The sequence below is a fragment of the Grammomys surdaster genome, unplaced genomic scaffold, assembly GCF_004785775.1.
Source record: "Grammomys surdaster isolate TR1022 unplaced genomic scaffold, NIH_TR_1.0 129, whole genome shotgun sequence".
Taxonomy (NCBI): domain Eukaryota; kingdom Metazoa; phylum Chordata; class Mammalia; order Rodentia; family Muridae; genus Grammomys; species Grammomys surdaster.
This window is the reverse complement of record NW_021604587.1, coordinates 4,401,832-4,427,519: the sequence shown is the minus strand read 5'-3', so window position 1 is coordinate 4,427,519 and position 25,688 is coordinate 4,401,832. Positions and strand designations below refer to the sequence as shown.

The following is a 25,688-nucleotide window of genomic DNA, read 5'->3' as shown; positions in this document are numbered from 1 at the left end:
CGGAGGCTGAGGGCCTCTTCCGGACAACTTCGGGTTCCTCTGGGGCTACGCGTCACTCTTCTCGCTTCCCGGTAGCTAGGTGATGAGGGGGACTTCCACCTGAGGCAAACAGACGTCGTGTTGTGTCAGGGCGGTCCTCTGAGAAGTTCTGGATGCGTTTGGATGATGGTTCCGTAGGCGCCGAGGTTCTGTGTAGGAAAAAATTTTAAGGATATATTCGAGAAAGTATGTATCCTAAGGAACTCTACATTCTAAAGGTTTTAGGGTGAGAAAGTACAGCCTTGCCCTATTCAAAGATGGAGGCGCAGCTTTCCTGACTGTTTCACTTTCTTGTGTCAGCCAGAGAAGCTCTCTCTGATTGGCTAGAGCATGGCGCCTAGAAATGACGTTTTGGAGCACCGACCAATCGACTGTGAGCTGAGGTGGACTTGGCGGTGGAAGCCGGAGCTGAGCGCTGGTGTCCGTGGGGCGCGGAAGGCTCTATCCAGGTGAGCGGCTCCGGACAGGTGAGCGGCTGGCTCTGCCGTGGTGAATGGGCGCTTAGGAGGAGGGCCAAAGCCAGAGATGCCAGAGCAAGGTGGGCTTGCTTATGGGAGGAATCAGAGGGAATTTGATGACCCAGAAGCCGGCTGAAAGTGACTGGTCCGCGCCATGCCTGATAGCAGACGGCTGGTTTCTGACTCTTTAGCCCTCGGAATTGGCGTGTTGGTGGTCTTGAACATCCGGAAGGACTGAATCCTCTTGAAAACTTTGAGTTTTACTTTGTGATAAGTGAAACCAGAAACCAGATCTTCAGTACAGGATTAGATATTTAACTGTGTCTACAGATGGTTACTAAGTCCTGGAAAGTTATGTCCTGGAGAGAGTATAGTGAGATTATCCACTCACTCACTCACTCACTCACTCATTCTCTCCTCATTCACTCATTCATCCATCCATTCGGCTATTTACCTCTTCAGATACCCTTACTTGTTAGAATTTGATGGGAGCAGTGGAAAATGGACATTTATCAGCACATAGAATTTAATAAAAATACATAGAACTTTAGAGGATTCATGAATTCACTGAAATCCTCTGTGGATTACGTGTCCAGGATTAAGAAACTGGTTTAGAAGGTCAAGGAAAGGAGGCAGTGGGAAGTAGGGAGTGGATGTTAATATGTAGATACGTGGGGACTTGGACATTTAAGTAAAGGACTTTATAGAGGGGTTACCGTTGTATAATGGGGTTTGCTGAAGTAACTGCTGTAAATGGTGAAGTTAGAATGTGCTGTGATCTATTTACTAGTCTCCCACCCAGGTGCCTAAGTGCTTTCTGTGTAGTCAGGGTTTCATCTTCCTGTGTTTGCCAGAACTAACTAGTACATGTGTTAAAGTTTCAGTAGGAACAGACATTTTGGGATGTTGTTGTATAGATTCTGTATGGTAGAATAACTAATTTGCTTTTCTGGGTATGTAAAATTGCCCAATTGCCCTCATCCAAATTATTTGCAGGATATATATCTATCTATCTCCAATTTTTTATTTTGAATAGGATCTCCCTATGTAACCCAGGAGGCTTTGAACTCCCTTGGTTCTTCTTGCCTCAGCCTCCCAAATATGAAAGTTACAAGAATGCTTCCATTCTCATCTCATAGGTTCTGTTTTCTTGCTTTCTTTTTTTTTAAGGTTTACTTGCTTCAACATGTGCTTTGTGTGTGTGTGCACCTGTCAAGTCACTCATGTTGGGGACAGAGGCAACTTTTGTGATATTGGGTCTTTCCTTCCATCTTTTCGTGGTATCTGAGGATCTCTCTCAGGTTATCAGACTTACGTGGCAAGCACTTTACCTCCTGGGCCATCTTGCTAGTTCTTTTTGCTTTCCTGATTGGCTTGTTCATTTGACCTTCAGTCACTCGTGTATCAATGCATTTTAGATCACAAACAGGATGCATTTGCTTAACAACATTGGGTTATCTGAGTCTGAAAGCTTAGTCTGAAAGACTAATTGTTAGAGAGTCAGAGTCTTTCAAGGATGAGCATCAGCAAACATGGTGAGGAAGGAGAACATGGTGAGACCTAATACAAAAGCAAACTTCCTTTCAGAGTTTTGGTATGCCCATTAGAAATGCTTCAGTGCCAAGCTGCTTCCTGTTAATAAACGGATTCTCAGAGCAGCATACAGTTCTTTTCTTCTTGGTTAGCAAAGTGGTGGGGGTGGCAGGGGACACAAAACGATGACGGACACACAGAACTCAAGGTTACTTGGAATGTGACATTTCGAACAGCTTTTACTTTGATTGATAAAGAAAGGAAGGGAATCAGGAAAATTGTTGGATCATGAACCAGAATTTGAGACTTACCTTTGGATACATGGTTAAAACTGGCTTGTCTGAGAAATTTAGCTCAGTGTTTGAGTGCTTGCCTAGCATGCACAAGGTCCTGGATTTGACCCTTAGCATCACAAATAAATAATTACTAGTAATATCCAACTATACCCAGTTAACAAATGTTCAACCTCTAACCTTTTTGATTAATTTTTTTTTAAGTACTACAGAGATGGTTTGAGAAAGTAGCCTGTTTATTTTATTTTTTGCCAACTTAACACAAGCCATGGTCATTTGAGAAGAGGGAACCTCAGGTGAGAAAATGTCCCTATCAGATAGGCCTGTGGGCATTTTCTTGATTGATGATTGATGTATGAGGGTCCAGCCCACTTTGAGTAGTGCTACCCCTAGACAGGTGGTCCTGAATTGTATAAGAGAGCAGGCTGAGTATGTCTTGAGGAATGAGCCAGTACACAGTGTTCTTCCATGGCCCCTGTGTTAGTTCCTGTTCTGCCTTTCCTGGAAGATGATACACACTACTCAGAAAGCATTTGGGCACCTTGGGGGTGGGGTAGTGTAAGTTAAATAAACGCTTTTCTTCTCACATTACTCTTGGTTATGGTCTTTATGATAGCAGTAGAAAACTAGGCAGAAAGGAAGAGTGATCAACTTTGGGGGTCTGAGAGAAGGTAGTTACCCAAAGATAAATCCTGTAGTGACAGGCTTTTCTAGGCTGGGTATTTGTGAAATAGCATGTTATAATACCGTTTCTTTGTTTGAGACTAAGCACTGGGATTTCTGGTCTGAACCACTGCACCTGGCTTGGAACCATCTTTTTTTTTTTTTTTGAAGATGAGCTGAGAATTTTGCATATGATTAAAACTTTATCTTTAGTTTCCTTTTAGACCATGGCAACGTATCTGGAATTCATTCAGCAGAATGAAGAAAGAGATGGTGTGCGTTTCAGTTGGAACGTGTGGCCTTCTAGCCGCCTTGAAGCCACAAGAATGGTTGTTCCCTTGGCTTGTCTCCTCACTCCTTTAAAAGAACGCCCAGACTTACCTCCTGTACAGTATGAACCTGTGCTTTGCAGTAGGCCCACCTGCAAAGCTATTCTCAATCCACTTTGGTAGGAATTCTTTTTTAAAATGGTAAAAATGATGAATATAGTAAATTGTTGTCTTTATGCAAGTCCTTTGAAAATCACTTGAGTTGGTTTTTTTTTTCCTTTTTTGTGTTTCGTTTTTTTGTTTTTTTTTGAGAAAGGGTTTTGTGTGTGTGTGTGTGTGTGTGTGTGTGTGTGTATCCCTGGCTGTTCTGGGACTTACTCTGTAGACCAGGCTGGTGTTGAACTCACAGAGATCTGCCTACCTCTGTATCCCAAGTGCATGTGCCATTTCCTCCACCTCCATACCATCCCTCCCTGGTGAGAGTCACTAGCTTCCTATAGGAGAGTTTCCAGTGTGAGATGAGAAGTAGATGGTGAGATCTTAGAGGATGAAACTTCCTTGGCAGATGTCCCAGACAAAATTGGAATCTCTTTCTTTTTTCTTTCTTTGTTTCTCTCTCTCTCTCTCTCTCTCTCTCTCTCTCTCTCTCTCTCTCTGTCTCTCCCTCCCCCCCTCCCTCCCCCCCCCCTCCTTCCTTCCTTCCTTCCTTCCTTCCTTCCTTCCTTCCTTTCTTTCTTTCTTTCTTTCTTTCTTTCTTTCTTTCTTTCTTTCTGAGTCATGTAGCCCTGGCTATCCTGGAACTTACTATGGAGACCCAGCTGGCCTCTAGCTCACAGAAATCCTCCTGTCTCTTCCTCCCAAGTACTGGGATTAAAGGCATGCCTGGAAGAAAATTGGAATTTTATGTGAACAAGGGGAGGATAGAAAGGAAGTATTTGGAGTTGTCCCTTCTTCCATCCCTTTCTTTTCTTTCCTCATTCCTTTTTCCCATCTCAGATTATCAGTTTGCTTCTGGATTGATTGTAGACTTAAAGGTGTGTCCTTTGAAGCATTAAAAAAAAAATCTAAAAACTTTGCTCTTTTTGTATATACCTTAATGATGACATAGTATGTCTAGAAGAAGTACGAGGCAGAAGAATTGGGTTTTTTTTGGCAAAGATTATTTGTGTGTGTGTGTGTGTGTGTGTATGTGTGTGTACAGACGTGCTTGCACAAGTGCACATGCATATGTGCATACCATTTGTTGTGGGTGCCTGTGGAGGCAAAAGAAGGAGTAGAACTTCTTGGTGCTAAAGTTCCAGGTGCTGTGGGCTGCCTGGCATGGATGCTAGGACTAAATTTTGTTCCTCTGGAAGAAAGAACTGTAAGTGCTGTTAGCCACGGAAGCATCTTTTTAGCCTTGGCAGAAGAAATTTTAACTCTCATCAATTTTATTGTTGAGTGTATTTTTTTTTATCTGAGATTCTATTAGTATATTTGGATACTATTGGAAATAATTTTTATCCATCATTTTTGAGATAGAGTGTGCTATGTAATTGGGTCTCACCTTCTAGTGCTGTGTGACCCTCTAGCGTCGTGGGGAGGATATAAGACTGCACCACCGGGCGTGGCTGAAGGAATTTTGAAACAAGTTGAGAGTGTCAAGATTTTTGTATGCTGGAGCACCTTCCTTAACTTCCCTTTGCTTTTATTTTTCAAGCCCATGTTAGGAATGTTTCAGCTCTGCTTGTAAAATGATAGCTGTTGGCTATGAATATTCTAGGTACAGAAAGGAGGAGGCAGCAATAGGTGCTTTATCTTGGACCATTTCTACCGTGTTTATCAATGGCCCAAGTGTGAAATGTGCTTTTATTATTGAAATTAAGGGGTTTGACATAGGGGCTGAAAATTGGTGGCTCAGTGGTTAAGAGTACTTGTTCTTCCAGCTGAGACCCAGGATCATGGTCCCAGCACCTAGGTGTTAGCTCAATTCCAGAACTAGGGGATTCTTTGCCTTCTTCTGACCTCTGCTAGGCATGTGTGAACATACTGGTAAAATCCACATGCACAGAAATAAAACTAAACATCTTTTTAAAAAAGCTTTACATTGTTGAACAATAAACATGTTGGATAAATCATTACAACCAGGTTAAAATAGAAGGCAAAAGTGAAGAAATTTTAAAACAGGATCTTGGAATCGGAAAAGACAAAACAGAGTTTACTGAGTGCAAATATTTGTGGGAACCTCTTGATGTACTTGAGAGCCAGTTTTCCCTGCAGTGCAGTTCCACGAATCCTTCTGTGTGTGCACACTCAGAAACATACGACTGTTTAGTTTATAAAACTTTAAGTCCACATTTGCTTGCTTTCTAGTTTGACAATATGTATGATACCTGTTTGTAATATTTATTTATCTATCTTACAGTCAAGTGGATTACCGAGCAAAACTTTGGGCCTGTAATTTCTGTTTTCAAAGAAATCAGGTATGTAATTTAACGAATCTGATTTTTTTTTTTTTTTTTTTTTTTGGTTTTTTTCAAGACAGGGTTTCTCTTTATAGCCCGGGCTGTCCTGGAACTCACTCTGTAGACCAGGCTATCTTGGAACTCAGAGATCTGCCTGCCTCTGCCTCCCAAGAGCTGGGATTAAAGGTGTGCGCCACCACTGCCCAGCCAGGTATGTAATTTAAAATTATATTTGTTTTTGTTGACTGCTCTGGGAAAGATTACATGAATTTAAATTTCTGTCTGTACTTGCAGTTAGCAGTCTTCGGTGCTCTCACGTCAGCTTTTGTGAGGTACATTGGTGTTGAGTCGTAGAGGATGTAGCAGTGTCCTTTCTTTATGGTTTCGATGGCAAGTGAATATGTTACCTGAAGAAAATAGATCTGTTCATATTTTACTGGATGACATTGAATTTTCATCTTCAGTGTCAGTATTGAGCTTCTTCTGCTGTAAAAGTTTGTTGTTGTTTTCTTTTGGGTTTCTCTGTGTAGCCCTGGCTGTCCTGGAACCCATTCTGTAGACCAGGCTATCCTGGAACTCAGAGTTCTGCCTGCCTCTGCCTTCCAAGCACTGGGATTAAAGGTGTGCGCTGCTATTCCCAACAGCTAAAGATTTTAAACTACTAAACTAAAAGAAAGTCGTTGAATGCCAATGGAGTGTTTGTTCTCTTTCTTTCTTTTTTTTTATTTTTTTATTTTTATTTTTTGGTGTTTAGATTAAATCTCTGACCTGTGTATACTAACTGAACAATACCCACAACTAAGACCTCCTTTTAAAAGTAGCTGCCGTAGGATAAAATTGATCTAAAACTGGATTGTAGTAATTATTGCATGACTTACTTCTTAAAACTCATAGAACTATGCACTTAAAATGGGTAACTTTTATAATTTGTAAACTATACCTAAATAAAGTTGATAACACTAATTATATTCAACAGGTATACAGAATTCAAACAGTTCCTAAGGTATTAAGGACATGTATTTACTAACTACTAATCATAACTATGATTAATTTCATTTTCAGATATAGCACATACTAGGTTCAAGGATGATAGGATGATAGTTAGTAACTGTTTTCTCTTTCCTGAGCTTGTGTGTTTTTCTTCATAGAGCATGTACATATCTTAGTTAGGGTTCTACTGCTGTGAAGAGATACTATGACCACACAACTCTTATAAAGGCAAGCATTTAATTGGGGCTGGCTTATAATTTCAGAGGTTTTGTCCACTATTATCATGGAAGGAAGCATGGCAGCCCACAGGCAGACATGGTGTTGGAAGAGCCTAGAGTTGTATATCTCCATCTGAAGGTAGCCAGGAGGAGGTTAGCATAGGCTGGGTGGAGCTTGAACATATATATAAGACCTCAAAGGACCCCCAGTAGTGACATACTTCCTCCAACAAGACCACACCTACTCTAACAAGGCCATAGCTCCTAATAGTGCCACTCCCTATGGGCCAAGCATGCAGACGTATGAGTCTATGGGGCTATAACTGCTCAAACCACCGCACTGTATTCTATTGATAATAAACCTAAATAAAGGCTTTATATCTATATATGCTTTTTTTCCTCCCAGAGCTAAGAGCCTTGTGTGTTCTGAGGAAGTTCTGTACCATTGAAGTATGTCTTCAGCTTTTTACAGACTATTGAAGACAACCTCAGAATATAATTTGCAGGGCAAAGCTTAAGCAATGTATCTTTCTTTTTTTAATGATTTATTTATTTTTATTTCATGTGCATTTATGTTTTGCCTGCATGTCCATATGAGGGTGTCAGATGGCCTGGAACTGGAGTTACAGAGTTGTGAGCTGCCATGTGGGTACTGGGAATTAAACCCAGGTCCTCTGGAAAAGCAGCCAGTGCTCTTAATCACTGCGCTATCTCTCCAGATTTTTTGAGTAGTATATTTTAAAGCCTGTGAACGTGGCTGTATGGATGGGTGAACAGGCCTTTTCTAAGTAGTAAATATTTTTTAAGGTTTTAAAATCATAGACATGTAAGAAAGTTAGAAGCTTTAAGTGCTTATATTTGTGTTTTAGCAACATGTTTTATATTTTGTGCTTTCAGAATTAACACGGTCATGAACCAGTTTTATAAATGGAAAATAAATGTACCACACATAGCTGGAGCTGAAGCTCAGAGGTGGTGCGCTTTCCTAACAAGGAAACTAGGCGTAATCCCCAGTCAGAGGAAACCGTGGAAGTCCAGTCACTTATAGCCCTAAGTAAATGTTGTTCTTCTTTCTTCTTGTCAGTTCCCCCCAGCATATACAGGCATATCTGAGGTGAATCAGCCTGCTGAATTGATGCCCCAGTTTTCCACAATTGAGTATATGATCCAGGTAATTTTGTCATGTATTTAATGAATACTGTTAGATTGAGTGTCTTTTGAAATACTCAGAGTTCTGTGTCTCTCACCTGTCCTCAAGAGGTAAAACTGGTGTCCATGGGAGCAGGATTCTAGACGGTATGTTCTAGAATATTTGTGTTACTGGCATTATTTTCAGGTCTTGACCCAGGCTTCAAAAAGGATAGACCTGACCAAATTTAAAGCCTATCCTCTATAGCCATCCACATCTCAGCTGAAGATGCTTCATATTCTAGGTGGTCAGCTTAAACAGTAGCGTCTCCCTTCCTGCCACTGGTCTGTGTATGCTAGAAGGAGAGATAGCTTTGCAAGGATCATCTTACTCTGAATTAAATCCTGCAGTCTGTTTCCTTTCCTACCTACCTGCTCTTAGCTGCAACCTCTGTTTCTCCCTAAGCATTCTGGGATGTAGGTCCCTCACCTACCCTTCCCATTGATCTCCCTTTCTTGAACATGATTTCAGTGAAATCTAACAACCAAATGCAGCTGAAGAGATGAACAGTGGTGGGAGCTAGCCTGGGCTAGAAAGGTCAGACCCTTCCTCTTAAGAGTGACTTCTTTCTTCCACATTCCCTTTCTCACTTGGATAGAACATCCTTTGACAAACTATTCAGAACATACCTAGACTCCACCCACCACTCCTCTCCCAACCCTAGCCATCCTGGGCCATGTGCCTTCTCTCACTAGATACACTGATAGTCTCTTAGTTGGTCTCCCTCAGTTTTCTTTGTTTATGTTTTATTCTTAACCCAACAGCCAGTGTAACTCTGTAGACACATATGTCCAGTCACTGATGGACTAAATGGGCCCCTCTCCACCCAAAGCAAAACCTAATCTTCAAGACCATATCTTATCTCCCCCTAGTGTCCTTGTTCAGTTCCATGAGCCTTCCTGACCCGTCAGGTGTCACACCTGCAGGAGGGTGTTTGATTTATCTTTCCCTCAGAGTCCTTGGGACTCTTTTTGCTCTGCAGTGCTCCCCATTCCCTCCCTCCTCCCCACAACCATGATTTGTTTATGTGTTTGTGTGTATGCATGCATGTGTGTTTGCATACATGTATGTGTGTATGTATATATGAGTGTGTTTATGTGTTTTTTGCATGTATGTGAGTGTGTATATATGTGAGCATGTGTATTTGTGTGTGTGCATGCATACTCGTGCGTGCATGTGCATGTATGTTTGAGTGTCCGTATGTGTTTGTGCATGTGTGTGGGTGTATATATGCATGTATGCATATACTTTTGTACGAGTGTGTATATGTGTGTGTGAGGTCAGAGGACAATTTGTGGAGCCAGTACTTATTTTTTGGGTCCTGGGGATTGAATATAGGTCATCAGGCTTGGTTTGGCCTTTATCTGCCGAGACATCTTGTCACCTCAGCTTTTACCTTCTTAACGAAGCTGCCCTCATCTCTCTTTATTTTTTTTTTATTGACTTTTTGAGACATGGTCTCACTATATAGCTCTGGCTGTCCTAGGACTCAGTATATAGACCAGGCTGACCTCAAACTCACACAGATCCATCTGCCTCTTCCTCCAAAGTCATGGGCCAGCATCCGCAGCCATGATCTCTGTTTAACAAAGGGACCTGGCCCCTTCCTCCATCTTAACTATTGCTGCTCCCTGGCTTCCTCCCCAGGGTTGTTCCTTTTTACTGGCAGGAATCTTTGTTTCTTCTGTTCAGTGATGTGTCCCAGGGTCTTCAGTAATGTCTGGCACATAGTAGGTATTTAATATTGAATACATTTTTAGATGAATGTTTGTTTTGATAGACTTTGCATGTATGTGAGTGTGTATATATGTGAGCATGTGTATTTGTGTGTGTGCATGCATGCTCGTGCGTGCATGTGCATGTATATGTGTTTGAGTGTCCGTATGTGTGTGCACATGTGTGTGGGTGGATCCTCATCATTTGATGATAGTCAATCAGTTGATGAGGTAAAGCTGATGAGATAATCAATCAGTTGATGAGGTAAGGCTGATGTAGATTCTTACCTACATAGCCCTTATCCTCCTGGATATTTACAGGCATAGAGACTTATATATTGTACCTGATTTGTCCTGTGGAATGCAGGGTTGTCCCTTACGAAGATGTTCATTATTTACTTTTTGTGTTAATGAAAATTATGGAAATTGGATCTTTCTGTGCTCGCTGATTATGTCTATGTGTATACTGATCATCACGCTGTTTTTCTTTTCTCAAAGAGAGGTGCTAGGTCCCCTCTGATCTTTCTCTATGTGGTTGACACATGTTTGGAGGAAGATGACCTTCAAGCCCTCAAAGAGTCCCTGCAGATGTCTCTGAGTCTCCTTCCTCCAGATGCCCTGGTTGGTCTTATCACTTTTGGGAGGATGGTGCAGGTTCATGAGCTAAGCTGCGAAGGAATCTCCAAGAGCTATGTCTTCCGAGGGACCAAGGATTTAACTGCAAAGCAAATACAGGTTAGTGCCTTATAAAGAAGCAGGAGCAAGGGTAGATCTGCAGTGGTATTATTTACTTTAGTGTTTATGAAAATTGGATCTTTCTGTTTTTCCCTTTCAGGAGATGCTGGGCCTGACCAAGTCAGCTATGCCTGTGCAGCAAACCAGACCTGTTCAACCTCAGGACCAACCCTTTGTTTCCAGCAGGTGAGACACCAGTATACAGTGTGCTCTGTGGTGGACATGTCTAACAGCTCAGACTAGGAAGAGCAAGCCTAGGACTTCTGGGTCCATAGTTCTAAGAGAAAAAAAATTAAAGAGTAAGCCAGTAGACATTCAGTTTCTCAGAGAGATGTTTAGACACTATTTATCCCATCTCCTCCTCATTGGCTGCTATCCTTGATCTTTAAGTAAAACTGACAAAACCTAAAACACTTCTTTGGTTATTTTTAAATTAGCCTGTGAGGAAGCACTCACTTCCTTCAGTGTATTGAAAGCTTCTGGTTGCTGGAGACAGCCTCTACTCTCTTCAGAAACCAGAGTGTTTCTTTCTATGTAGCTTCTAAGTCTCAAGGGGCATGCAGACAGAAACTTCAGCCTGAAGAAGACTGTCCATGTAAACGGACTCAGACAAACTGGAACCACACTATGTGTATCATTAGGATTCCCTTGCTGCTTAAAATTTAATTAAACTTACTTTCTTTTACCTTTTCAAAAAATTTTTTTTTATGATACATGTGTAAATGTGTGATTATTAGATTTTATGGCATATTTCGCAGTAAAATTGCTTGGAATTGCTTCTATATTTATAGAGATAATTTTGAAGGAAAAAGTTTTGTGTTTTTCTTATTGGATAATTGTTTTAAAGAGTGGTTAATTGTGTGACCTAGGGTTGCAGGTCAAGGTACTTTATTAAATCACAGCTGATGTTCCCTTTTGAAATCATACAGATTTCTACAGCCCATTCACAAGATTGACATGAACCTCACAGATCTTCTTGGGGAGCTGCAGAGGGACCCATGGCCAGTAACTCAGGGGAAGAGACCACTGCGATCCACTGGTGTTGCTTTGTCCATTGCTGTTGGCTTGTTGGAGGTAACTCAGATTTTTATAGAGACCTATCCAGCCATTCAGGCTGTTCTTGTTAGGTTTGTTGGAAATTTTCTTGTGCCTTAAGTCAGCCCTTTGTTTATGGATCAGAAAATGTTTTGGTTATTATTATCTACATTGATGAGGACCTCAGTATTTGCAAATACCAAGAAGTTTTTATGAAAAAAATGAGGGAATTGGAGCAGTGGAGAGTGCTTTCACCGAAGTAATAGAAGTCGAAACCGTCTGGTTGGGAGAGAGTAAGAGCCGCTCCTCTCCCACCCCTCGTGTGTGTTACTCCGCAGCAGCACTAGGGTCAAGAACCTGTGAGGTGGCCAGAGAAGAGTTGTCTTTAGACAACTTGAATATAGAAACTGCAGCCGTGCTCAGAGGTGGAGCTGTGTGTTTCTGCTACAGTCTTTAACTCTAATTTTAGGGTACTTTCCCAAATACTGGAGCCAGGATCATGCTGTTCACTGGTGGGCCCCCGACCCAAGGGCCTGGCATGGTGGTTGGAGATGAATTGAAGACTCCCATTCGTTCCTGGCACGATATTGAGAAAGATAATGCTCGGTTCATGAAAAAGGCAACCAAGGTAGGTACCCTCGGGTTCCAGCTGTAATTACAGAGACTCAGGATCAATGATGGCCACCTGCTGAGGTCAGTGGGATGCTTGTGTAGTGACACTCTTCCAGACCTTGCCTCCTTTGAACTTTCTGAGCTACCTGACTAGTTAGAGTGAATGGCTTTAGAGTGTTTAAGGAGTTTTGACTCTAAAGCTGCATTTTGATGTTACACGGCTGTATTAGAGGCAGTGAACTCCATGCTTCTGTTGTTGATTACATCCTTAGGTGTGGTAAGACGAGCCTTGGGAGCTATGCTTCTGCTCCTAATAGTTTCTTTTCTTTACAGCATTATGAGATGCTTGCTAATCGGACTGCTGCAAATGGTCACTGCATTGATATTTATGCTTGTGCCCTTGATCAAACTGGACTTCTGGAGATGAAGTGTTGTCCAAATCTTACAGGGTATGTTGACATTGAACAACTGGGAAATAAGAAGGAATGAATGATGGCGTTACAGGGGTGAGTGAATGAATGATGGAGTTACGGGGTGAATGAATGAATGATGGAGTTACAGGGGTGAGTGAGGCCAGCTTTGGAGTTTTCAGGTCACTACAAGATTTGGATTCATTGACTGGAAAGGGACTGTAGGCCCTGGTGAGGAAGAAGCAGTACTTAGAAAGGGTCTCAGGATTTCACTGGGAACAAGTCGCATCCAAGTAACTTTGTTTCTTCTTTGGAGTTGTTAGACTTGTCTGCAGACTAGGTCATCAATCAAGTGTGGAGTACCTGGCCTTCAGTAGTACACTTCCTTGCCATAATGAGTAAATGCCGTCTGAGTGTCAGTGTTAAGTAATTAGAAGAAACTTGACAAGGGTAATGACTCTGTGACTAGTGCCAGTCACTGTCTCCTTATGGGGTACACTTGTCACGAAGTCATATTGTCCTCAAGTGAAAATGTAGAATGGATTCTCAGCTTGCAGTGATGGTTTGACCAGGAACCTTAGGGGTTTATGGGAATTGATTAGGAATGGTCTTTGGGTTTCCTCAGACCTTCTGCCTCAGAAGCTCTTGGGGAGCGGCGGTCTAGATTTGGGTGCTCATGAAAGTGCAAGAAGCACTGAGGTGGAGCGCTGGATCTGAAGCTCAGCTGCACACTCGTGTCTCCTAGGGCACTTTAAAGGCTCTAGTCAGAGGACAACAAAACAAGCTGCTTTGTCACGTTCCCCATCCCCAGTCCCCAACAGCCTAACATAAAGAACTCGGGGTGTGGCTTGGGTGTCAGCATTCTTCAGGTTCCCTCCTGTGATTCTAACTAGAACAAAGTTTGAGCACACACAGCCTTGGTTTCTCTGGGAGCTCATGAGAAGTGCAGCCTCTTAGACCTCATTTCCCACTTGCTGAATCAGAACCTGCCTACATTTGCCCAGGAGCCCATGACTGGAATACATGGCACAGTCTGAGGAGCAGCATCTACAGAGAGCCAGCCGTGTGTAGGGGGCTGGAGATCCTGCATATCTCTTCTCTCTAATTTAACATTTATTTATTTGTTTGTTTATTTGTTTATGTGTGTATGTGTGTCACATACACACACACAAGTTGTGTGCACATGAGTCAGTGTACACATGTAGAGGTCAGAATCAGGCTTAGTGGTACCGTTACCCACCGGGGCACCTTCTCAACCCCCTAGCACTGTTCTAAGGGTTCTTTAATGTTTTTGAGATAGTTTCTTCTCCAAGTACAAACTGAACTGAACTTGTTTTTCATTTAAGTTAATTAGTAACACCTGTGTGGACATGGTAACATATTCTCTCTCTCTCTCTCTCTCTCTCTCTCTCTCTCCATAAATTGGTTTTTGTTTTTTTGTTTCAGATGTTATTCTCTTTCCCCCATTTCCCTCCCCACCGAAACCTCCTATCCCATTCCCCCTCCTCCTGCTTCTATGAGGGTGTGCTCCCACCCATCCACCCACTCCCATCTCCCTGCCCTCAAATTCCCCATACAGTGGGGCATCCAGCCTCCATGGAACCAAAGACTTCCTTTCCCACTTCCCACTGATGCCCGACAAGGCCATCCTCCTCTACATATACAGCCGGAGCCATAGGTCCCTCCCTGTATGCTCCCAGGCTGGCGGTTTAGACCCTTGGAACTGTGGTTGGTTGGTATTATTGTTCTCCTCATGAGGTCGCAAACCCCTTCAGCTCCCTCAGTCTTCTCTCTAACTTCTTCATTGGGAACTCCATGATCAGTTCAATGGTTAGCTGTGAGCATCCGCCTCTGTATATGTCAGGCTCTGGCAGAGCCTCTCAGGAGACAGCTATATCAGGCTCCTGTCAGCATGCACTTCCTGACATCCACGACTAAGTCTGCCTTTGGTGACTGCACGTGGCATAGATACCCAGGTGGGGTACTCTCTGGACGGCCCCTCCTTCAGTCTCTTCTCCATACTCCATATTTGCTCCCGTGAGTTGTTACTCCTTCTAAGAAGGACTGAAGCACCCACACATTGTCTTCCTTCTTCATGAGCTTCATGTTGTCTGTGAGTTATATCTTGGGTATTGCAAGCTTCTGGGCTAATATCCACTTATCAAGCGAGTGAATACCATGTGTGTTTTTTTGTGATTGGCTTACCTCACTCAGGATGATATTTTCTAATTCCATCCATTTCTCTAAGAATTCATTGTTTTTAATAGCTGAGCAATATTCCACTGTGTAAATGTACCACATTTTCTGTATCCATTCCTCTGTTGAAGGACATCTGAGTTCTTTCCAGCTTCTGGCTATTATAAATAAGGCTGCTATGAACATAGTGAAGCATGTGTCCTTGTTATATGTTGGAGCATCTTCTGGGTATATGCCCAGGAGTAGTATAGCTGGGTCCTCAGGCAATACTATGTCCAATTTTTTGAGGAACCGCCAGACTGATTTCCAGAGTGGTTGTATCAGCTTGTAATCCCACCAACAATGGAGAAGTGTTCCTCTTTCTCCAAGAACACATCAAAACAGTCATCCATCATGATCAAGTAGGCCTTATCCAAGAAATGCAGGGATGGTTCAATATATAAAAATCCATCAATGTAATCTACTATATAAACAAACTAAAAGAAAAACCCTACATGATCATCTCACTAGATGCTGAGAAAGCATTTGACAAAATTCAACACCCCTTCATGGTAAAAGTCCTGGGAAGATCAGGAATTCAAGGCGCATACCTAATCATAGTAAAAGCAATATACAGCAAACCAGTAGCCAACATCAAACTAAATGGTGAGAAACTTGAAGCAATCCCACTAAAATCAAGGACTAGACAAGGCTGCCCACTCTCTCCCTACCTATTCAGTATAGTACTCGAAGTCCAAGCCAGAGCAATTAGACAACAAAAGAAGGTGTAAATTGTTTGTGAATCTTAAGGGAACAACCAAATGGCTTCCAATCATTTTAAATGTATACTTTCCTCCTTTCTTATCTAGAGGCCACATGGTGATGGGAGATTCTTTCAACACTTCTCTTTTCAAGCAGACATTCCAAAGAATTTTTAGTAAAGACTTCAACGGAAATTTCAGAATGGCGTTTGGTGCTACATTGGAAGTAAAGGTGCAGTAGGCTTTTAGAAAAGTTTTATTTTAAATTAGCTTATATAATTAGCTTATAGAATTTTCATATGTACATGATAAATATTTAATTATTTATTATTTATCTGAGGCAGGTTCTCACTGTGTGTATCCTCAGCTGTCTTGGAACTCAGTATATAGACCAGGCTTGCCTCAGATTCTTAGATCTGCCTGCCTCTCCCTCCTGTGTGCTGCACTGTACTCAGCCATATTACAGACTTTAGAAACTTTACTGGGATTAGTGTGTTTCAGTTTAGACACTGTAGCTTCAGCTGCTAGACATAAGCTTTAGTGACCAGTTAAAAGGATCCAATAAGATGGTTATCACAAAGTATTTGCCCACCGCATTCCTTTGCTTCTCAAGGATTACCCATGTGTTTATTAAAGCTCTAAATGTAAAGTTTCTCTTTCCTCTCAGGCCCTGCTGTGTTGCACTCTGGTTTAGCATAGGCAGAGTCAGTGAGTGGGGTTTGGGGTGGGCGTGGGTTGCTGTGCTGGGGCTTGATTACAGGCAAGTCATACATGGTCAGTATCCACCCAGCCATCGATGTGAGTCACTGCTCGAAGTGGGGTTTATATTTAAGAAGAATCCAGGTGTTCTAATACTGTGTAGGAAATCAGAGTCCTAGACAACTGAGTCTTAAGTCATTGAGACATCATTAAAAGGGGCTGTTAGAAACATCATTAGAGAATTAGAGAAAAGCATTAAATTATCTAGGATAAGCTTGAAACATCGTTTTACATGTTTAAGGGGTTTGCTTGATTGCTTATTTAGCAGAGTTGGAGGTTGTTAAAAAAGAGATAGGAGGCTGGCTCAGTGGATGTAGTAGTGCCTGTGTGTAAGGATGCGAGCCTTGAGTTAGTACCTCAGCATCTGTGTAAAGCAGGAGTGGACTGAGCACACGCCTTTAATCCCAGCACTATGGAGGCAGAGGCAGGTGGATCTCTGAGTTTGAGGTCAGCCTGGTCTACACAGCAAGTTCTAGGACAGCTAGGGATACACAGAGAAACCCTGTCTCAAACCACCCCTGCCCCAAAAGAAAAAGAGGTATGGACTGAATTTATTTTATTGAAATGAACTCAGATTTCAAAATATTTATTTATTTATTTAAAAAAAAATCCAGAGGCAGAAGAATCTGTGAGTTCAAGGCCAGCCTGGTCTATGTAGGGAGTTCCAGAACAGCCAGGACTACATAGAGATAGATGCCCTGCCTCAAAAGAAAAGAAAGAAGAAAAGAAAAGAAAAGAAGAGAGAAAAGAAAAAGATCTCCATTGATCTTGTCATTATGTTACAGTTTGTGAGAGTTGTTACCTTTCACATATATAATAGTTTCAAAGGTTGAAAATGCCATCTGACCAGGTATGGTGGTGCCAATCTGTATCCCAGCATTTCAGCAGAGGTAGGAGGATTGTGAGCACAAGTTCACTTGGGCTGTCTATGGATTTCCAGGTTAGTCTCAGCTTCTTCTTGGGGATCCTGCTTCAAATCAAACAAATGAATTTTGTCCTTTTTGTTTTGATTTTGAGACAGTCTCATGAACTCAATGTGGCCACAAATACAGTGAGGCTGGCCTTGAACTCTTCCTCTTTTGCCTCAGCCTGCTAAGTATTGTACCATTACACCTGGTCTTCTTGATGTATTTTCTAAGGTGGATTTTGTTGAAACTTTAATGAGCAACTAGTGTTCTTGGAAAAGCCTGAGTGGGCATTTAGATAGTGTAATTCATTAGCGATTTTCTCTGTGGGAATTTTCCTCCGAGCTTTTATTGTCATTGTGGTGGCAGTAGGCTGGCTCTTAACTAATTGTGTGATCTGTTTTAGACCTCTCGGGAGCTGAAGATTGCAGGGGCCATTGGTCCATGCGTATCTCTGAATGTGAAAGGACCATGCGTGTCAGAAAATGTAAGGAAGCCCTGAGTAAACTCATTAGCTAAGTTAAACCCTGGTGATGTTGCTTTGTGTTACCTGGAAGGTGTATTTGTATGAGAGGAGCTCTAACCCTCAGTGATGACAACTCCAAGAGGTAGTATCATCTATCCTTCTGCCCATTGATCTGTCTTTGACCAGAGAAGAAAATGTGGAGTCAGGGAGGTTAAGTTAACCCTTGCTCAGGGTTGAAGCTGATCCAGAGGACCCAGATCTCGGATTCCTCCCACTACATCTGATATGTGGATGCTATCTCACTGAGAGAAAAAAGCAATTCCCTACAGCAAAGACAGACATTCAGAATTCTTCCAGAGTAACCTGTGTACTTCATAACTTAGAGTTAGTACCCTGTCTCACTCAGCTGATAGTGAGCTTGGGACAAGGGACCACTTAGTTGGTCAGACAGTGGATGTTACAAATGCCTATGTTTTGTTAGTATATGAGGGCAAAGTGCAGACATCCCTTTGGATGAGTGGCTTTGCTGATGGCCCATATGCTGTGAGTATGCTTTAGCTGCCAACAGACACAGCATCTGATTGATGAGATCTCTTTTGCATTGGTTACATGCACTAAGTATAACAGAGTATGCAAATGCATCAGTGAGTGTTGCATCAGGGATGAAATCACAGACTTCCTCTTGGATTCAATTGACCCAGAGCAAGCCAGAGTTTGAGTTCTTCACTTCTCTCTCTGTCTTCTGTCTGTCCATAGTTACTGGCCTATTTGTAATCTCCATGGGTATCTGTGTCTGCCTGTCTGAATGCTGTCTGATGTCTCACTTTCCCTTTGTCTGTCTCTGTTCTGTATTTATTCAACACCACAGAAAGGATCCTGTGGAAAAGGAATGGGGTTTCTTTACAGAAATCGCTAACAGTTTTACAAGCGGGAGCGGTCATTTTATGACCCCAAGTAACACAGAAGCACTCAGTACTGCAAACAAGCTATGTCTATATGTTGTTTCTAAGATGTATGGTGAATATTTGTTGTATAAGGTTGTTTCTAACATGCTGGCAGTTGTTAGCAACATGTACATATATGCACATGTATATATTACTGTGAGTAAGGGCATGGAAGAATATGTATGTTAAGATTAAATCTATGCATTAACTTATGTTAAGTTATATTAAGCTGATTCATGGGCTAGCCAAGGCAAGTAAGGTTAATTGTTACATTGTTATTTTAAGGTTGGATTTCAACAGACTGATTACACAATAGGATAGCCTGTGGTCAAGAGGTGTATTGGGTCCAGTAAAAGTTCAGTCCTTTTGAATGTAAGAGTTTTTTTTTCCCCCATAAAATTGTCTCAGTGCAGCCTCTGAGGTAACCTGGGATGTAGTTACACAGGTGGACTACATAGCTGTTGTGGATTTAGGGTGCATAGCTACTACTTGCTAGCTGAGTGGCCTGGGTACAATTCTTAAACCTCTTTAATTCAGTGCTTTTAGAAAATGGGAAAATAGCAGTACTTACTTAATGTTAGGATTAAATGAGGTTGGTTAGGTGACACACTTCGGACAAGGACACACTGGAACCCTATACAAGTTGCTCATTATCTCTTGTATGTCAGAGCAGACGTTGACAGGGACTATATAAATGAAAGTTTTGCCTAGCTTGGCAGGGGGTTACTATTTGTATACACGCCTCTGTAGTCCTTGGATAGGGCAGTTTCTGCCCCAAAGCCCATCTGACTTAGCACACGACTTGCACCACTCCTGTTTGCATGGGAGGGCTTTGGAAAGCTGCCCCATGCAGAATACTTTCTGTGAGCTTTAAAGTCTCTCTGACAAAGCTTCGTGCAGTAGTTTTACAAAGATACTTTAAAAAATTGCACCACACTAATTAGTCTTCCATTTGAATTCAGCATTGAAAGTTTTGGTTGGAAGGTGAGGGTGTTCTCAGGGTTAAGGCAAGCACAGCTTCAAGCATACAGTGGTCTTAGGAAGAGTACAGTGTGTTCCTGTATACCCACCCTCTAGCACCACTGGGTGGTACTTGCGGCATTCCACAGCTGTTGGTGCCGCATTCCCCCCCACTCTACTACCCCCCCCCCCCAGTGTAGTTAAGATCTCCTAGCATGTTTGCTTTACCAACATTATTTACAGAAACCTTGGGAAATAATTCTCAGATGTCATGACACTTGGTTCTTAAGTAATACAATGTGTGTGTCCTAAAAATAAGGATGTTGTGCCATTTCCTCATTGTCAAATCTGAGAAAATACTACACCTAGCCTGTGTTTTCTCCCCAGTTGCCTCCTAATTGCTCTCTGTGGCGGTTGCCCATCCCACCAGCATCACTTTCAGTTCCACAGCCTTCATTTCTCAAACCCTAGCCTTGTCCTCACCTTTTGGTCTCTTCTTTCTGTTTCTTTGCTTTTATGTTTCCAGACACTGATGTTGAAGGCAGTGCTGAATATCTTCTCTAGAGGAATCTACGATCTTGGGGCATCTGCTTCTGCACAGTGGTATTTAAGCTGTTACTCTCCTCCCTGTGCTTGGGTGAATGGAAGTTAGGTTTAAAGATAAAGCCAGAATCTGCTTAAAGCTTCTGTCTGTCCATATGGTTTCCAGTTGATCTGCAGCTCTCTGTTTTTTTATTGTAATAGTGATGGAGAAAGCAAATGCAGCTTTCAAACCAATTCTTTCTCAGTGTTCTTCCCTAACATTGACATAATTCTTTGTTGATTTCAGTAATATATGCTGTATATATGTTATATGTATGATGTATTAGAATGATTTAGAGTGCCAGTGTAAAAAGGTTATTTTAAAAGTACTGTAAATGTAAACTTTAAGATTCCTTCTGGTAATTACACATTTTTCTAGATGTTTTTACTAGAATTTAAAGTTTAGCTTGGACCAAATGTTCAAATGTGACCTACCCTGCTCATTGGTGCGTTTAAGTCCTAGTTTCCCTCGGGGTTTATTTTTATATGTATGTGTCTTTTTGAAATTCCTGTCTCATCCTAGGAGCTTGGTGTTGGTGGTACAAGTCAGTGGAAGATCTGTGGCCTGGATCCCTCTTCTACTCTTGGCATCTACTTTGAAGTTGTCAATCAGGTATGTAGCAATTTTCTTCATGTTAGAATCTCTTCTGATTTATTAGGAGGTACTTTCTCCCCACCCTGGTACATCTTTGCTATCATGTTAGGTATTGTGTTCATTTGGTATGCTCTTTTAAAATTCCCTCCAGCATTTAGTTAGAATCAAGCAGCAAATTACTGTGTTCCTTTACTGTTGATGTGACAAGGCCCTGAGATGACTACTGACTTTTCTTAGGCATCATAACTCATGAATTTTTGAGGGAATCAGTCTTTTCCCAATATATTGTTATAAAAAATTACAAATATACAGAATAGTTGATAGACTTGTACACCTAACACCTGCATAACTATTATTTAGATTCTATAATCTATTTTTCTATAGTTATGTTATTAAATGTTTCCATTTTATTTTGTATGCTTTTGTGGATGGAGGGGAGATGAGACAGGGTGTCTTGTAGACCAGGGTGGCTTTGCGCTTCTGATGGGATCACAGGTATGCTTATTTTTGATGTTTCAGAGCAACTTGCAGTCATCTGTGGTTTTCATCTCTAAATAGTTCAGCAGCAATTCATTAACTAGAGTTTACTTTTATTCCTTCTGATACTGGGGACTGAACCCAAGGCCTCATGTATTACATGCACATGATCTCTCACTGAGCTACATACCCAGCTCCAGTTCATTTGAATGTGCTAATGTTTCTCCTCCTCCCCCTCCCCTCTGCCTTTTAGATAAGAGTTATTATATACAATGATACCATAGGACATGCAGGTCCTAAGTGTGCCATTGAAAATGTACCGAGAACCTTACCTCAGTGCTTTAGAAGGTAGAGCATATTTAAGTCATGCCTCAGACAGTAACCAGATGTGTGGCCTCTCACCCTGCAGCACAATGCCCCGATTCCCCAGGGAGGCAGAGGTGCCATCCAGTTTGTCACACAGTATCAGCATTCCAGCACTCAGAAGCGCATCCGAGTGACCACCATTGCCCGAAAGTGAGTGTCTTGTCCCTTTCTTCTTGACCAAGGCCGATGGGTTTCCTGTGAGCATTTTGACTACTTTGAGTTTATCCTTAGATGGTTCTTCCAGTACCTCACTCACTCATGGATCAACCATTCTTGATTAACCCAAGTGAACCTTTACACACTTACCAAAAAGAATCAGCTTTCAGTAGGAATATATTTCATTAAATATTATTTTTTATTGTTTTATTTGCTAGATAAATAAATCATGCATCCTGTTAAAGATGTAAACAGAACATAAGTACAGTTGCCCCTCTGTATCCATCTGTTTCATAACCTTTAAATTTAGCCAAACCGGAATGGAAAATACTGTTTGACATTACATCTGTATTGAAAATGTAGGGACTTTAAAAAAAATTCCATAAACAATATAGTATAATAGCTATTTATAAGGCATTTACATTGTCAATGGTAATGTAGAGATGAGTGAGTGTATGTAGTACAGTCTATTGAGATATTTACAAATACCATGACATTATATCTATATTTATTTATTTAATTTTAGAGATAGGATCTTACTATGTAACCCTGGCTGGCCTGGAACTTACTATGTAGACCAGGCTGGCCTTGAAATCACAGAGCTCTGCCTGTCTCTGCCTCCTGAGTGGTGGGACTAAAGATATGCTCTACCATGCCCAGGTGAACTATGCCACTTTATATCAGTGACATTATGTCTGAGGGAGGGTGGTCCTGGAATCTGTCCCCAGTAGATAGTGAGAAATAGCTACTTACTTATGTGTGTCTTTACTTACCCTTCCCAGAGTTAAGTCTATGTAATTTTACTGCACACTCCCACGTCTGTGTTGTTTCTACCATATGTGTATGACAGCTTATTTCTTATGTCTGTGTACTTATATCTGTGTGTGTTTATCTCTGGTGTGTGTGGCTCACCTTGTTTATTTCAGGGGTCACATACTATTGCACAGTTTATATGAGCTGCTGCTGTTGTTAAAGGGACTGCAGGTGCTTCTCCAGTAGTGCTGCTTTTTATATTTTATTTTTAGGTATTTGTACATGCAGATATACCCAGCCCCCTCTCTGGTGATATTATCTTCCACATTGTTAGAGACTGAACCAGGGCCCAGCTCTCATGCTCTCTCACTTTACCATGGAGCTACAGCTTCAGCCCCAAACATATTTCTTGTCATTCATTTCATAGAGTTGAAATTTTAGATACTGCAAAACTGCTATCCTAAGTGATTTGTTCTCCTCTCAGTATGGTAAGGAGAATACTTGCTACCTCATTAATAGTGGATGATATTAATATTTAAATACAATAGTAATGTCTAATTTTCATTTAAATTTCCCCATTTATCAATGAGTTGCTATTTCACACTATCTCTTCTGTGATTGAGCCTGTTCTGGTTCATTTCTTGGGCTGTGATAAAGTACCCCTACTAAAAGCAATGTAGGGGAGAAAGGGTTTATTTTAGCTTACAAGTCCAGGTTATAGTTCATTATAGAGGGGAAGTCTTGGTGGTAGAAGCTTGAGAGAGCTGATCACATCTGCAGTTGATCCTAGAGTGAGAATAACTATGTGCCTACTCTTCAACCATGTCTTCCACTCTTCCACAGTCTAGGACCCAAACCCAGGGAATGCTATCACCCACAGTCGGCTGGGCCTTCCCGCCCCAGTGAAGAAAAAAATGTAGCTTAGAGCGATGAGATAGCTGAGAGACACTCTGTAGTTAATACCACTTGCCTCTTGCGGAGGGCTGGAGTTGGGTTCCTAGCACCCGTGCTGCTTGCTCCACAACTGCCTGTAACAGTGTCAGACACCCAACTCCCTTTTCTTAATTTGAAAGGACACTTGCACACACACGTAAACATAATAAATCTTTAAAAAAAAGAAAAAGGAGGAAAAGATATATAAAAAAAAATCCCTCATAGCATGGATGCCCTCAGCATGGCAACCTGCTCTAAGCCGTCCCTGGATGATACTCTCTTCCTAGCTGATTCTAAGTGTGTCACGTTGACAGAGCTGATCTTCTCAGAGTCTTTGCTGTTGTTTATAAAACCTTTTCTTTCTTTTTCTTCCCTCCCTTCCTTCTCCACCCCCCACCATCTCCTTAGGCTGACCTTGAACTCACTGTGTAGCTGAGTATGACCTGGAAGTCCTTATCTTTCTGCCTCCACCTCTAAAGTTCTGGGCTTACATGCATGTGCCTCCGTGTCTAGATATGTAAAGTGAGAGCACTTTTCTTCATTGGTTTGCAGGATAATTATGTCTTTTGGATCTGCTTTTCTTCCCTGATGATCTTTTAGCTCTTTCCATTTTTACTCACCTGAAAAACTCTTAGACATGGTCTTAACTCATTTTTCCAAGGAGGTGGATACTAGGAAGTAATTTTGTAAAGTTGTAAATGCTTAGATTTTTATAAGAATTGACTTGGAAGAAGGCAGTCTGAATTAAGGCTTACCTTTTGGGTGTCTACTGTTGCATCTGGTGGATTATGGGAAAGTTCTTCTGTTGTGCTTTTAGCCTTCAGCCAGCACCTGTGGGTGGCTGAAATGACTGTCAGACTTCCTTAACAAAAATACAGGGCAACCTTTTCTTGGACAAGGGAATGGGATCTCTGTGCTGAGGTCTCGCCTTGGTAGTTCCTAGTCAGAAGTGTGGTGCTAACTCTGGTTGTCAGTTGGGCAGATGCACAGAGTCAGCTGAGGCACATAGAAGCAGCATTTGACCAGGAGGCTGCAGCAGTCTTGATGGCACGGCTTGGAGTGTTCCGCGCAGAGTCAGAGGAGGGGCCTGACGTGCTCCGGTGGCTGGACCGACAGCTCATCAGACTGGTAAGATGGGAACAATGCATTGAGTTTAGTCTGTGTCTCTTCTACCTTTGAAAAGAAAACTCCCACTTAAGCCTATTACAGTTTACGTTTTACAAGTATTTATTTACTTACTTGTATGTGCACATGCTAGAATGCATGTGTGAGCACCAAGTGTGTGTAGGGACCTGTGGAGGTAAGAAGAGGGTTGGATCCCCTTGGAACTGAAGTTCAGGGAGGTTGTGAACTGCTGTGTTGGTGCTGGGAAATGCACCCAGGCCTCTGCAAGGATACTTGACCACTGAGACCTCTTTCCAGTCCAAACCCTATTACTTTAAGTAGTCAAACAGCAAGAATTTAACAGTTGCTCACTTTAGGCCAAACACTAGTTATGAAAGAAGTGTTAAAGATACATTTTCATTTGAGGGCTGACTACAGCGTGTAAGAAACAACGTGGACATTTGGGGAGTGGCACAAATCTGTGTGCTAACAGCTAATAGAGGTTGCTGCTGGTTGCTATGTCCCTGTATTCTAGGAGATCGAGTCCAGGCACACCGAGGTCAGAGAAATACTTTATATATTTATCCAGGTCTGATTAGGAAAGAGAAAACAGACAGAAGAAGCCAAGTGTGGCTGTGTCAGACTACAGTCTCTGAACTGGGGAGGTAGAGGCAGGAAGGGCCACTAGCTTGAGACCAGTATGAACTACATATTGAGACCTTGTTGAGTCTGAAAAACAAAACATTAACCCAAGTAAGCCCAAATAATCATTTAAAAGGGAGAAAGTTATATTAAATCCCAGAGGGGTTGAGGGTCTAGATCAGTGGTGCAGAGCTTGTCTAGCAAATGTAAAGCCCTGGGTTCCAGGAAAGGCAGGCAGGCAGGCTGTTGACTAAAGAAGGATTGACTGTCAAGTGAGGAGTGCTGGCTGTGGTGGCGCATGCCGTTAGTCCCACCACTCAGGAGGCAGAGGCAGGCAGATCTCTGTGAGTTCAAGGCTAGCCTGGTCTACAAAGCAAGTTCCAGGACAGCCAGAGCTACATAGATAACTAGCAAATAGAAGACATGGCTTCTACTTCTAGGGCTGAGACAGAGAACAAAAGGACGAGGCCCTCTCCCGCAGGGCTGATCAGACCTAGCTAGAACATA

At 41.9% G+C, this 25,688-nt stretch overlaps 1 protein-coding gene across 4 annotated transcripts in view; it reads left to right on the top strand.

Moving 5' to 3' along the window:
- The first annotated feature begins 392 nt into the window (after window positions 1-392).
- The window catches only part of Sec23b (SEC23 homolog B, coat complex II component), a 36,820-nt gene continuing 11,524 nt past the window's right edge, over window positions 393-25,688 (top strand). The window contains exons 1-14 of one of the 4 annotated variants that reach the window (XM_028754258.1): window positions 393-488; window positions 3,211-3,434; window positions 5,660-5,717; window positions 7,992-8,078; window positions 10,310-10,546; window positions 10,647-10,732; window positions 11,476-11,620; window positions 12,051-12,209; window positions 12,527-12,642; window positions 15,648-15,771; window positions 17,610-17,690; window positions 20,679-20,768; window positions 21,637-21,743; window positions 24,410-24,563. In XM_028754258.1, the coding sequence (XP_028610091.1) occupies window positions 3,214-3,434; window positions 5,660-5,717; window positions 7,992-8,078; window positions 10,310-10,546; window positions 10,647-10,732; window positions 11,476-11,620; window positions 12,051-12,209; window positions 12,527-12,642; window positions 15,648-15,771; window positions 17,610-17,690; window positions 20,679-20,768; window positions 21,637-21,743; window positions 24,410-24,563 (1,665 nt within the window). In that variant the 5' untranslated portion in view covers window positions 393-488; window positions 3,211-3,213. Of the gene's footprint in view, window positions 507-3,199; window positions 3,435-5,659; window positions 5,718-7,991; window positions 8,079-10,309; window positions 10,547-10,646; window positions 10,733-11,475; window positions 11,621-12,050; window positions 12,210-12,526; window positions 12,643-15,647; window positions 15,772-17,609; window positions 17,691-20,678; window positions 20,769-21,636; window positions 21,744-24,409; window positions 24,564-25,688 lie in introns of all 4 variants that reach the window. The other 3 variants (XM_028754242.1, XM_028754266.1, XM_028754250.1) reach the window with 3 other exon arrangements.